The sequence below is a fragment of the Thalassophryne amazonica genome, chromosome 11 (genome assembly GCF_902500255.1).
Source record: "Thalassophryne amazonica chromosome 11, fThaAma1.1, whole genome shotgun sequence".
Lineage (NCBI taxonomy): Eukaryota > Metazoa > Chordata > Actinopteri > Batrachoidiformes > Batrachoididae > Thalassophryne > Thalassophryne amazonica.
This window is the reverse complement of record NC_047113.1, coordinates 58691954-58704877: the sequence shown is the minus strand read 5'-3', so window position 1 is coordinate 58704877 and position 12924 is coordinate 58691954. Positions and strand designations below refer to the sequence as shown.

Here is a 12924-nt window from a genome sequence, read left to right as displayed (position 1 = left end):
TTAGCCTAGCTGTATGGCTGCCTGTGACAGAATTTGCTTTCTACATCAATACATCAGGGTTTTTTTTTTTTTTTTTTTTTAAGAGGTAAAAAGATGAGCACTTAAATTGAAAAATGGCTTAGGTTGTAAAATTTTAGTTCAAGCAGTGAACAACTTAAGTCTACAGTTTTACTGCATTTGTTGCTGGATCAAATTAAGTTGTAATAACTGATGTGTGGTGTTACATCCACAATTTGAAAATGTTGGCTACAAAATGGAGCCATTGTTCTTTTTGATAGGCGTGTCCCACCACTGCATGTTGTAAAACCTTTTGCTGTTGATGGGGGTGATTATCAGCAGAGTGGTGCCTGAAGGGTTGACTGGTACAGCCACATCACTTTGTAGAGTCTGAACACCCATATCCTTGTACTGAGGCAGGATCTGGGTGACGTCACACTTGTGGACACAGATCATCCAGCCAGGAATTGTGCTGATGGGAAAACCTTGTGGATTCCCAATCTCTTGTTTGTTGAGGATAGCAACAGCCAGTCTGTTTTTGGACAGAGGCCTCTCCCACACTTCAAAATTATTGTCCTGTAAAAAGAGTCTGTTTAAAGTTCCTGTTAGTCACATTTACCTAGTACAAGTTATTCTCAGTGTGAGCTAAATGTACAATAGGTGCTACGGTGCATCACTTGTGGAGGCATGGCCACTGTCCTACCTTGGCTGTACGGTGTCCTTGCTTGCCCAGTGGGTCCTGGCTGATAGCTATGACATATTTATTCTGCAGCAGCTCTTTGGAGCGAGGACAAATATCCCTCAGATCATTGGACATGAGCAAAGGAGCTGCCATGATGGCCCACAGTGCCATCTGAGACTGCTGCTGGTCATGACTCAAGCCAAAGTTCCCGATCACCAGCTAGAAAAGTGAAAGTACCAATGACTTTTTTTTTGTGTGTCAAGGTGGACATATTAATAAAGGTTTGTAGGGAGGTGTTGCTAAGCTAAGGTGATCTGTCTAAGCTAAGGTTAGCTTAGACAGATCACTGGTGATCTTGGTCCAACCAACAATTTCTTTGAATTTTTTTTTCTCCCCGCTATGAAATACGGGGGGACGAATAGCGATCAGCATGTCCATCCGTTTTGTCCACTTCCGCTTGTGAGTGTGATATCTCAAGAACCAAATGGCCAATTTCATATTTGGCATAAGGGTGTACTTGGGTGACCCCAATATCAGTTGATTACGGTGACCTTATGGTCAATTTCAAGGGAGATGCTTAATTTTGTCTATGCCACCCTTGTTAGCACATTATCTGAAGAATCAGTTGACCAATTTTGCTCACATTCAGCATAAGGGTGTACTTGGGTGATCCCCAACACCAGACAATTATGGATTTGTGGGAAACGGGATATGTCATCTTCTGGTAACTCGATTACAACGCTAAAGCTGATTAGCTCATTCGGGTATTTGTTAGCTGAACATACCTGAATATGCTAATTAGTTTTTAACAGGTACATTATGGGGATCCTGCAGAAAAGCACTTGAGAATTTAGCAGATCTGCTGATATAGTAGAAGTGGACCTCCAGTTAGGATGTATTGTGTATAACTTTGTAAATAAACCATTAAAAACAACGCTGTTGAATACACAAGGTAGAGTACCATATCAGGGTCATTCCAGCCTCCAGGTCCAGCGGAGGGGACGATGATGTCCTGATGAGTAGCCGCCCACTCCAGGATGGACTTGACGCTGGCCCACGAGTCGTACACGTCAGCAGAGTTACGCCACTGGTTACACGTCTCGCAGATGGCTGTGTAGTTTGGCTGGAGGAACAATAATGTATGCTATCACTGTGTACCCAGGGCACAAAAAACTAGCAATAAATACATTTGTGTTGCATGTTATTAATGTCCATACAATTCATGTAAAAGAAAATATTTAGAATGAGTGTATAAATGTTGCAAAACAATTCTGCTCTAACAATAATATTGAAAGATCTCTGAGGGCCAAACAATGTTGTGTGACAAAGGCCTTTTAATAATAACTCAAAGAAATAATGGCAAAACTCGTGTACAAGTACAAAAAAAAAAGATTAATCGAAAAAATAATCAACCGATGAACGGATTAGTAAAATAATCAGTTGCAGCCCTAGTGTTTAGGCTGAAATAAAATGTCTTTCCTAAAAAAAAAAATCAAAGTCCGGATTTCAAAAAAGAAGAGAAAAAAGGACCGGGAAAGAAAATTAAATGAGGGAAAGCAGCTGCTAACCAAATTCTTTGAAAAGAGGTGAGCTTGAAAGCTAACTATATTGAGTTGGGGGATCTGGGGGACCAAACTGCACCATTTTCTAGAAAAATGGTGCAATTTGGTGCCCCAGACCCCCCAACTCAATATTGCTCCCTCAACTTTAAAAAGGGTTCTGAGTCCCAGGTGTGATCTAAGGAATACATGATTTAGACCTGGTTTGACTATGCATTAGAAATTTGGTGTTTCCGTTAATAAAAAGAACAGTGGGGGGTCGTCTATGGGTAGTACCTAGGGCCCAGATTTTGGTGCCACACCCATGCCAACAAAGTGCACCTTAGTTAATGGTTAAATACGAAAATCGTGCTGTACAGCGTGGGAAATATAGTACACTGGAATTTACAGCATGGTAAAGGTAAATTTTGTCTCACCTGGTGGAAAGACCACTCATACAGCGGCCACTCACAGGAGTACAGGATGCTTCTTCCTGTTCTGTTCAGGGCTTTCGACATGTTCATGTAGCCTTGATAATAAAAATATACTTTTAGTGGAGAAGCAGGATTACCACTTGTCAAATGAGACTACTTGCATGTTCCAAAGGCTGTACAAAAGTCACGCTATGTAGCCTGCAACATCCAGTGAGGAAATAAGTCCCTCCCCTCCAGTTTGTTCCTGAATAAATGCCATGCACCAATTTAACAGCTGCAACAATCCCAGAAATGTCCAGCAGGTGGTTGGTATTCCCTGAATGGTTCTTATATATAGCTCCATGATTCCCTACAATATAACCAGTAAGAGGCAAATGTTAAGGTGGTAGATGGGTCAATAATATTACCAGTAAAATAAGGAAAATAAATTTGCCTTTTCAATTGATCTGGTACATCAAAGATCACCACCTAATCAGTTTATCCTCATCATATTTGCCTAGTTATGAGAAGATAACATTTGTCCTGTAAAGTGGGTGGGACTGAGCCCTTGATGAGCCTGTCTGCTGTGCCATCTTCAAAATACAACCAGCAGCTTCAATCAACTTTGGAGGATGAACTCTGGACACAATTCAAGCTGAAATCTGGGGTCACTATCAAAATACACATTCATGACCATATCCCAAGAACTAGCTGAAATATTGAAATATGGTTTCCTATATAGACCTTGGCTCTCCTGGGTTGAACATAATATTAAGACCTCTGATGTCAAGTGATGACATCAAGAGACACTGCAATCATCTCATCTGGATGCGTTGCTCAATTTAGCTATTTGTTCAATGCATTTTAGAGGGTACATGTCTCGGCTTTTCCAAATTCAAGGACAAGTGTAGCTCCAGTGTGACAGGAGATGGGCTGTGAAATCTGATGATGTTTGAAGGGCCTTCATGGGATGTACCGCTTCAGCTTCTAACACACCAAACTACAACACTCATCTCAGAATCACATAAATTACACACCCAGCTGTAACCAAGGCCTAGGTATGGCTTAACAGTGATTTCAAAACTGACCTTCTCCCAGCAGAGTCCAGTCCATATAACAGCCATCAAATTTAAGCAGGTCCACGCCCCAGCTGGCAAAGGTCTTTGCGTCTGTCTCATAATAACCCAGACTTCCAGGGTACCCTGCGCAGGTACTCTTCCCCACATCTGCATAGACCCCCAGCTTCAGCCCCTTAGAGTGGATCTAAAGAAAAAGATCACTGCTTACAACACAACTGTGCCAGCAGGTGGCAGTGTTATACAACCAAAAATTTGATGCTCCTGTTTCAGGATTGGTCTCATTGTTGTAGAATATCATTATTTATTTATTTATTTTTAGTTAAATGTGTTACTGTTGCAACGAAGACCTGTTCAGTTGAAAATATAATCTGACTGTATGGTCATCTGACTTGTGGAGTTATTACACAGGGGCTTCACAAGCTTTTTGCTTACCAGTGGTTTCTCAGGTGATACACATTACACCAATTAGACAAGACTGCATCCAAAGAAAGGTTACTTATTAAACATAACATGACCCACAAATTATAAAACAGCATATGTCTTCACGCGCGTGAAATCTTTTGGAGGAAGAAAAGCATCAAACAAACATACAAGTAACCATAATAGTGTGTACTCTTATTTTATTTGTACAGAACTTGTACTTTAGACATAAAACACATGACCTCAAAGTATGATGTGCTGTTAAAGAATAACCTGGGGCACATAAAGTGGTTCAAGTAGTTCAACTGTGAATGCAGCCATTTTTTAAATTTTTTTAACTTTTTAGTTTTGGATTTTTCTGTGTATTTTGTCGTGGATGAAGCACCAGCACATGCTCCCAGATGTGACTCGTCATGTAAAGACTGCTTGAACTTCCTTTTGACAATTTTTTTTTTTTAAAAAGGCAGGATGAAGTATTTCCTTGGATACCATCTGTAGACTGTACATAAAGATGTAATACGCTATGTTGAAACATAAAAAAAAAAAAAATCTAAGAAGCTAGCACATTTTCTTGCTCTGCTGAAATCATTCCACATCACTTGACGGAAAAACTACAGCACACACTTCGTAGACATGGTCCATCACCCCAATTAAACATGCAATGAACCATATTATTAGGGAATAACCCTGTTGTGTGTGATGATTTGGGGACATTCATGTTGGCTTTTATGGTTGCACACTGAGTTTTACCGGTGATGCATTAGCAGCTCTGTTTTACCATAAAGGGTAAAACGGATATTTGCAACTGTAAAACAGCATGAACATCTGCAAATCATCAGACACAACAGGGTTATGCCCATTCTAATCCAATAATATCGTTTGCACGGTTTAATTTTTTGTAAGTAATCTGGTCGGCAAATCGTTATGAAAGGGTGTGGTCGGTCCGTCAAAGCTTACCACAGCGTCTTCATGCCAAACTGGAAATTCTGTGAGCAGACTCACAGATCTCTCCATCTCGTCAGCTGCATTGAGTTAAATCCACGGTAAATCAATCCAATTAAATCCATTAAATCCACACACTTCGGCATCGTACTAGTTTCTGTTGCTCTCAGCTGACAGCGCCATTGTTGATACCTGTGCAGCAAAGCGGTCAGGGTGCGGAGTAATACATCAAATGTGAACCTGTCGAATATTTTGTCACCGTCTGCTCGATATTTTATGGTCGGAAAGCTGACATGATTAATCAATCAGATTCGTGGAACAAATGTAGAATTACAGATAGTCTTAAAATGTTTACACAGGAGCCATTCAGTCATACTAATGTTACATGTTAGCATGGCACAATGTAAAAAATGACACTGCTTTCAATCGTCAATCATTGTTTTAAGGCTCTCACCTTGGTCACATCTTCAGCCATAGTCTAAAAATAAACTTAACACTTATATAAATTAATAGAGTCTTTCAAGGTCCCATCGTACCCTGTGCACTTGCACTGGTTCCAGTTCGACTAGTCGGTTGTACATAATGAAAATAGCAGCACTGCTCGTCATGCCCAAGGAAAAGAAATGCAAACCAGCATGAACTGTCATGACCAAAGGCTTTCAAACATAACTTAATGTAGATACAATTTTTTTTTTTTTTAAATCAAATCCTAGGACGAATTGCATCCAGGTTACGTGCCACCAATATTCCCATTCCACAAGGTCCTTAATTTCCGTATAACTGCAAGGAAGCAGTACAGGGAAGTCAATACAATACAGAATGTGAAACAATCAAATTCAATCAAACGTACAATAAATATATTAACAAGTTCAGAAACACCACAAATCTAATAGTTTTAGCACAATCATACAGCACTTTTAAAAGTCTGAACAAGAGCCCTCTGGAGTGCTGTGGCTTCTTTATAATTTCATTCAATTCACTTATATGAAGCCAAATCACAACAAAAGTCATGATAAGGCACATCCCAATATAGAATAAATTCAGGCATGAATGAGACATCCTGAAAGTTGGCCGGGGGTCTGGGGCCTGCTGTAGCAACTCCTGCATTTTAGGCAAAATTAGACTCATTCAAAGCCTTATTTTGGCAGCCAAGCAGACACTTGAAAAAAGCCTGTAATACTTTGTCCAGATCATCCTAAAATAAATAAATAAAAATCCAGATTTCAGGAAAAATCCTGAAAATTCTTATGCCTGTAAATTACAGAATAAGACCACCATTTTGATGTGGTGATTCCAATGGTACGCTTCATTTAAATTTTTTTTTTTGGAATGAAAAATGCTTACAATTTGGTAACTACGCTTCACCTAGGCAAAGACAGGCACCTCCGCCAGTATACAAAACATACTGATTTGAGGTTAGTGGAAGTATTAGTGAATGGTCCCAAGTAGCAATTATTCCAATATTAGCTGCTTTTTACCTCCGCCAAGGAGGTTATGTTTTCGGTCGCGTTTGTTTGTTTGTCTGTCTGTCAGCAGGATAACTCAAAAAGTTTTGAACAGATTTTGATGAAATTTTGTGGAGTGGGTGGAAATGACAAGAGGAACAAGTGATTAAATTTTCGTGGTGATCCGGATCGTGATGCTACCATACCATGGTATTTTCCATGTTAAAAGTTAGCATTAAGCAGTTGCAGCTGTCATCATGTTCGGGTGCATTTGTTTTCAAATTGTAATATTTCTTAAATTTATTTTTGTTTATATATTAATAATCTAATGATTATTATATACAATTTTAGAGAAAGACAAAAAGAAATAGATCACTGTGCCAAGGAGGGAATTGCTTTAGGGTCAGTGACCCTATGGCCTTGTTTAGAGAAGTGTTTCATAAATGTTAAAAAATTCATATATTTGCAGTTTAGTTGAATAATACATTGAATTTTGTCTCATATGTTTTTGTCTATAAGCACATGCAATATCAATATCAGTTCTCAGATGACAGTAGCTTCTGGGAAAGGTGCAAGTTGCAATAAACTGTGATGCCAAGCGCTAAGGATACATGCTATCCAGTCACAGCAGATGAAACTTTTTTTTACTACTGAGCAAACATCATTTGTTAGACTTTTTTAGGGTCAATGATTCCACGGCGTGTAGATGTTACGGCGTCAGTGACCCCATGGCCTTGGCGGAGGTTTGTACTCTCTGAGTGCTTCTAGTTAAGTATATAATCTAAATACTTCCACCACTGTGAACAAACTGTTCCTGACAAATCCCTCTAGAATGCTCTTTCTTTGACATCTCCATAGCAATGACAGCATTAAGAGTAGATACACTTTTGGCATTTTCATGCCTCTCACTTTCACTTACATAGTCAGCCAGTTTCTTAATGCCTCCTGGGAATCTTTTTGGGTCTGCCTGCAGGCGTCCCTGAGCATCGCGTTGATGGGAGGGCCAGCAGTCATCGATGCAGACGTACTCATAACCCACATCTTTCCATCCCTCCTTCACCATCACATCTGCCATCTGCATGTAGAGATTCTCACTGCCGGAGTGACAGGAGAAGACTCAGTCAGATCACAGGACTCAGTGTCATATGCAGGAGCAAAAAACGCTGGATGTAAATTAATGCCAAAATACGTTTCAAAAACAATGCATATCAGCTGTGCAGCTATCGGTTTATTCTTGGCTGAAGTAACAACAGAATTTCAATGTAATTCAAGTAACTGGGCCAAAAAAAAAAAGAAAAAAAAAAGAAAGACCTCATAGATGTCATTGTTTAAGAAAACAGAATGACTCTGCAAATCTAGGCTTGAGTCACCCATGTCCCTTCTGGCAGTTGCAATTTCACATATTTTTAAAGAAAATTATACTCTGTGCCTTTGTACCATAAAGCCATGTGACTGCTGATGCAATAGACAAAATTTTTGTTGGGCAAAGTTCCCCAGTCACAGCCACAGATGAATGACTTGTAAATGTTCATGTATCCATCCCCTTACTTCTTTTAAAGAATACTGGCTGTAAAAAGTGATAAATTTGTATTTAAAAGCAATCCTTATATTTAGTTTGCCCAATTAGTTATGCCCTCAGCAATTGTATAAAAATTAAAAACAGTCTAATTCATCAGTGAATAATGTGATATTTTTGTAAACCCCTTTGACTTAAAACTGAAAGCCGACACTACAGTATGAGCACATCTTGGTTGTTTAATTTTAACTCTGTTGTGGTGCTGTCTCTGTCCAAATACTTATTGACCTGACTGTATATCTGCATCTTAGAGGAGAACACTGAGAAGAAACAATGCAGTTCTAAGTGTCACAAAGTCCAGATTCTGGACCCATGAATGCTCTTGTCCAGCTATATGTCTGTTGCAGTATGCAGTGTTTGTGCAGGTAGCTGTTTATTTCTGTATCCAAGTCCTGGCAAATACTTAAGGTTAGGGTGGGTCAGAGGTTAACTTGTCAATGACTGTATTATAACGCTGCAACTAATGATTATTTTTATATTCACTTAATCTGTCGATAATTTTCTCAATTAATTGTTTATCCATAAAACACCAGAAAAATGTTCATCTTTTTTGTCCAAAAGCCTGAGATGACATCACCAAATGTTTGGTTTTGTCCACAACAGTATCTTTGGGTTATTATCAAAGAGTATCAGTTAGGGTTCCAGTTCCGACAGGTGGTTTTAGTTAATAACGTCATAAACAGTTTCGGTGAGGGTTCTGGTTCTGACAGGTGGTTTTAGTTCACAAACAGGATCAGTGAGGTTTCTGGTTCTGACAGGTGCCTTTACTTCATAAACAGTATCGGTGAGGGTTCCGGTTCCGATGGGTGGTTTTAGTTCACAAACAGGATAAGTGAGGGTTCTGGTTCTGACAGGTGCCTTTACTTCATAAACAGTATCAGTGAGGGTTCCGGTTCTGACGGGTGGTTTTAGTTCACAAACAGGATAAGTGAGGGTTCTGGTTCTGACAGGTGGCTTTACTTCATAAACTGTATCAGTGAGGGTTCTGGTTCTGACCAGCTGTACTAAAATATGAAATAGAGCCTGATAATCTTGAATTGGGGGTAAAATGTAATGAAATGGAGCAGACTGACCCAGTCTGACTCCAAATATGATTAAATATGATTCAATTAAGTACTTTTATTGAATTATTTTTAAGGAAATAGGGTCTGATAACAAAACGGGGGCAAAACTCAGCAAAACAGAGCAGACTGACTCTAAATATGATTCAATTAAGTACTTATATATATATATATATATATATATATATATATATATATATATATATATATATATATTAGCAAAATGTAGCTTGATAATCATGAAATGGGGGTTAATAAAATGGAGCAGACTGACCCACTGCCTGAAGTTTCATCTCTGAACGCCAGATGGCGCACCTGCCCCTACTCAAACTACATGTACTGAGCACATCTCACAAAAAGCCAAACAAATAAATAATATACAAATAATGAATGTTTATGAGTTCAATGGTATGAATATTTCATGAGGTGAAAGCTGGAACATACCATTCAATGTTTAATCGTTTGTTCCAGCTTTCACCGAATTAAATATTCGTTCCATTGAAAGAATGTAAAAACATTCATTATTTGTTTTATGTAATGGCTAAAATAGATCCTTGCCATTTGATATTTTATTAATTTATAAACAACAGAAAAGGGACTTACATTTTGGTGGGCCACTGTAACATGTAGTCCAGTGATGCTGTGCACTGACTTCCATTAAAAAAAAAAAAAAAAAAAAAAAGACTGTGTAGATCCTCAGTCCAGCCAAAATCACATCAGCGTTTCATGTGAACAGGTCTTCATGCATCCAGACGGCTTACAGCGTGTATGTGTGTGTGTATGCAGCGTCAGTTAGCTCAATCAAATCATCGTGTTGTTGTCCCCCGCGCACACGCACACATACACGTGCAACCAGCTCGGTCAACTGTGTACGTCCTCTGTGCAGCGAAAGAAAAAAAAAAATCACGTCAGAAATGAGTCCAGCTTGTCTTTCTTTCTTCCTACCAACAGCCTCCAGACAGCACAGTGGATTTGTTGTGTGTGTGTGTATGAATTAGCAACATCAGTTAGCTCAATCAAATTATGTCTTGAGTCATTGTCCCCCACGCGCGCACACACACAACCTGGTCGGCGCTTGTGCGTCGTGTGGGGGAGCTGATGGTCTAGTGGTTAAGGTGTTGGGCTTGAGACCAGAAGATCCTGGGTTCAAATCCCTGCCTGGCTGGAAAATCACTAAGGGCCCTTGGGCAAGGTCTTTAATCCCCTATTGCTCCCGGTGTATAGTGAACACCTTGTATGGCAGCACCCTGACATCGGGGTGAATGTGAGGCATAATTGTAAAGCGCTGGATGGAAAAGCACTATATAAATGCAGTCCATTTGTGCGTATGTGTACTACCAAAAAAAGACTAAGTCCTCAGTGCAACAACAACAACAACAAAAAAAAGTCCAGCTTTTCTTTCTTTAGGCACTTTTCCACTTCACAAAAGTAGCACTACTCGGCTCGACTCTACTCGGTTGTTTTGCTTTAAAATTAGGGTAGTATCTGGTACCAGGTCCTTTTTTTTAGTACCTGCTCGGGAGCGGTTCCAAGCGAGCCGAGCCGATACTAAAATGTGACGTCAACAGGCTGCCGGCCACTGATTGGTCAGAGAACGTCGTCACTGGACGAGTCATGAGTGCGCCGTCCGAGAGGAAAATCAAAACCGCTTTTTTTAAATAGTCACAGCGGCGTTACAGCGACCGTTTTCTTTCGTTTCACGGCGTTTTTTTTTTTTTTTTTTTACTCGCACAGTGGATTTATGTGTGTGTGCATGCCCATGCACGTGTGTGTGCATGAGCATATGTGGGTGCGCGTACGAGCACGTGTGCGATAATGTGTGTGCATGTGCACGAGGACGTGTGCACGCATGTGCGTGCAGAGTGCACTGGTACCAAACATATGGAACCAAATTTGCACTCAATGCAATGGAACACAAATGGGATGAATTAATCCACATCATGTGACACACAAAGCACCAGTCACATGACAGGGATCCACTCAGCCGTTATAAAAGTATTTATTTGGAATCAGTCTGGTTCACTCTGCTCCAGTTCGTTACATTTTACCCCTATTTCCCTCATTTCGTATTTTAGTATGGCCCATTCTGACAAGTGGTTTTAGTTCACTAACAGGATAATTGAGGATTCCGGTGTCACGTCGAGATGAGGTGCGTCGCGCTACTGCGCATGCGCACATCACTCTACCCCAGATTTGAAGACGTCACCCGTCGAGATGAGGTGTGTCGCTTAACTGCACATGTGGAGATGATGCAACTCGCTCGATGTGCAACTGCGCATGCGCATGTTTTGTTTTTTTTTCCTCTACCCACCACCGAGAAGTGCGCTTCATCTGCGGAGGTGGAGAACAGCCAGTGGAGTAAACCACGTTTTTAAAAAATATATATATAAAACACACTGCTTCACTTTAAATGCACAAGTCCGTTTCAGACGATCAGCACAGACCCTTTCTCTTAAAAGGCTTTATTTTACTCAGCATGTGGCTTTGTAAACTTGCAGCATCGCCTGCTACATTGATTAGCGCTTACATTAGTTATGGACATGCTCTACGGTCTTCTAGGATTTTTATACATTTACTTGCCCATCAAAATAAGCGAACTTCGTCAAGTAATTTTTTCAGTGCACACATGTGCAGTTACGCGAGGCACCTCATCTCGACAGAACACCGGTTCTAACTCACCTGATGCAGTTCTTTGGATCGGAGTCACAGTCGACGTTACACATGAATCTCTCCCAGTGCAGCCAGCCCATCGTGGGCGTCAAAGCCAGTCCGTTATCGAGCGCGTCAGACACACGGCCGACCAAAACAACAAACACAAATAAACACTCGACTGTATCCATCTTCAACACAAACTACTTCAATAACTACTTTAATCTGTTTAGTCACTAAAAACTGCAGCACTATTTCAAACTATGCAGCATTTCCTTGTTACACACCGTAATCCCTCCTCTTTGTGACTGACGTAGACAGAAACCTATAAAAATCGAATGCGTCTGTAATTGTCCAATAGCCTTCAAAAAGCCTTCGTGGGCGTGGCTGCATCATGTGAGTGGTATGTTGCCAAATCTTATGACTAAAGAGGGAAAACAAATTGGCTGAAATACGGTAGCAACCCCGCGTGCTAATTTATCAAGTCAAAATATTTTATGTCTGTAATTGGAAAACTAAAAGTAATACAAATATAAAAAGTACAATCACGCCAATTTAAACTTTCACATTAATATAATCTTTATTCTAAAAAAAAGTAGCAACTAACAAGAAGAATCAGCAGTACATTTTGACTTTTTTATTTTAATACCCTGTAGGCTATGTTGCATGTATGTTATTGTGCATTTTTAAAAATAATTATCCACTGAGCTACTGTTAATTACATATATATATATATATATATATATATATATATATATATATATATATATATGGAGAGAGAGAGTTCATTTTGCTGCTGATCCTGTCATGAATTGACCAGTAATTGCAAGTATAACTGTGCCAAGTTGTAGAAATAGTGTTCACATGATGAATATGGTGGCAGACCTTGAGACAGGTGACACACACACAAAAAAAATTCTGAGTAGCAAAGAAAATAGCTTGTAACGATGTTACTGTAGATGAGCATATTTGAAAAACGAGAAATCCTTTAGCAATATTGTTTGGATATACAACCCCTGGCAAAAATTATGGAATCACCGGCCTCGGAGGATGTTCATTCAGTTGTTTAATTTTGTAGAAAAAAAAAGCAGATCACAGACATGACACAAAACTAAAGTCATT

The 12924-nt window shown here is 39.7% G+C and overlaps 1 protein-coding gene across 1 annotated transcript; it reads right to left on the bottom strand.

The window, feature by feature from the left end:
* Window positions 1-56: 56 nt before the first annotated feature.
* gla (galactosidase, alpha) lies at window positions 57-12094 on the bottom strand. The gene is made up of 7 exons (XM_034181886.1): window positions 11833-12094; window positions 7436-7610; window positions 3719-3893; window positions 2655-2746; window positions 1641-1802; window positions 701-898; window positions 57-573 (listed from the first exon to the last, which is right to left on the bottom strand). The coding sequence occupies exons 1-7, from the start codon at window positions 11991-11993 to the stop codon at window positions 247-249; spliced, it is 1290 nt and encodes a 429-aa protein (XP_034037777.1). The 5' UTR covers window positions 11994-12094; the 3' UTR covers window positions 57-246.
* Between the last annotated feature and the right edge of the window lie 830 nt (window positions 12095-12924).

Bases quoted from the DNA above. Each gene is read 5' to 3' on its own strand.
- gla (XM_034181886.1), bottom strand. From the start codon at position 11,993: ATGGATACAGTCGAGTGTTTATTTGTGTTTGTTGTTTTGGTCGGCCGT. The intron at 7,611-11,832 runs GTGAGTTAGAAC...TCACTCCGGCAG, and splicing joins GATCCAAAGAACTGCATCAG to TGAGAATCTCTACATGCAGA. The intron at 3,894-7,435 runs GTAAGTGAAAGT...CTTTTTCTTTAG, and splicing joins TTAAGAAACTGGCTGACTAT to ATCCACTCTAAGGGGCTGAA.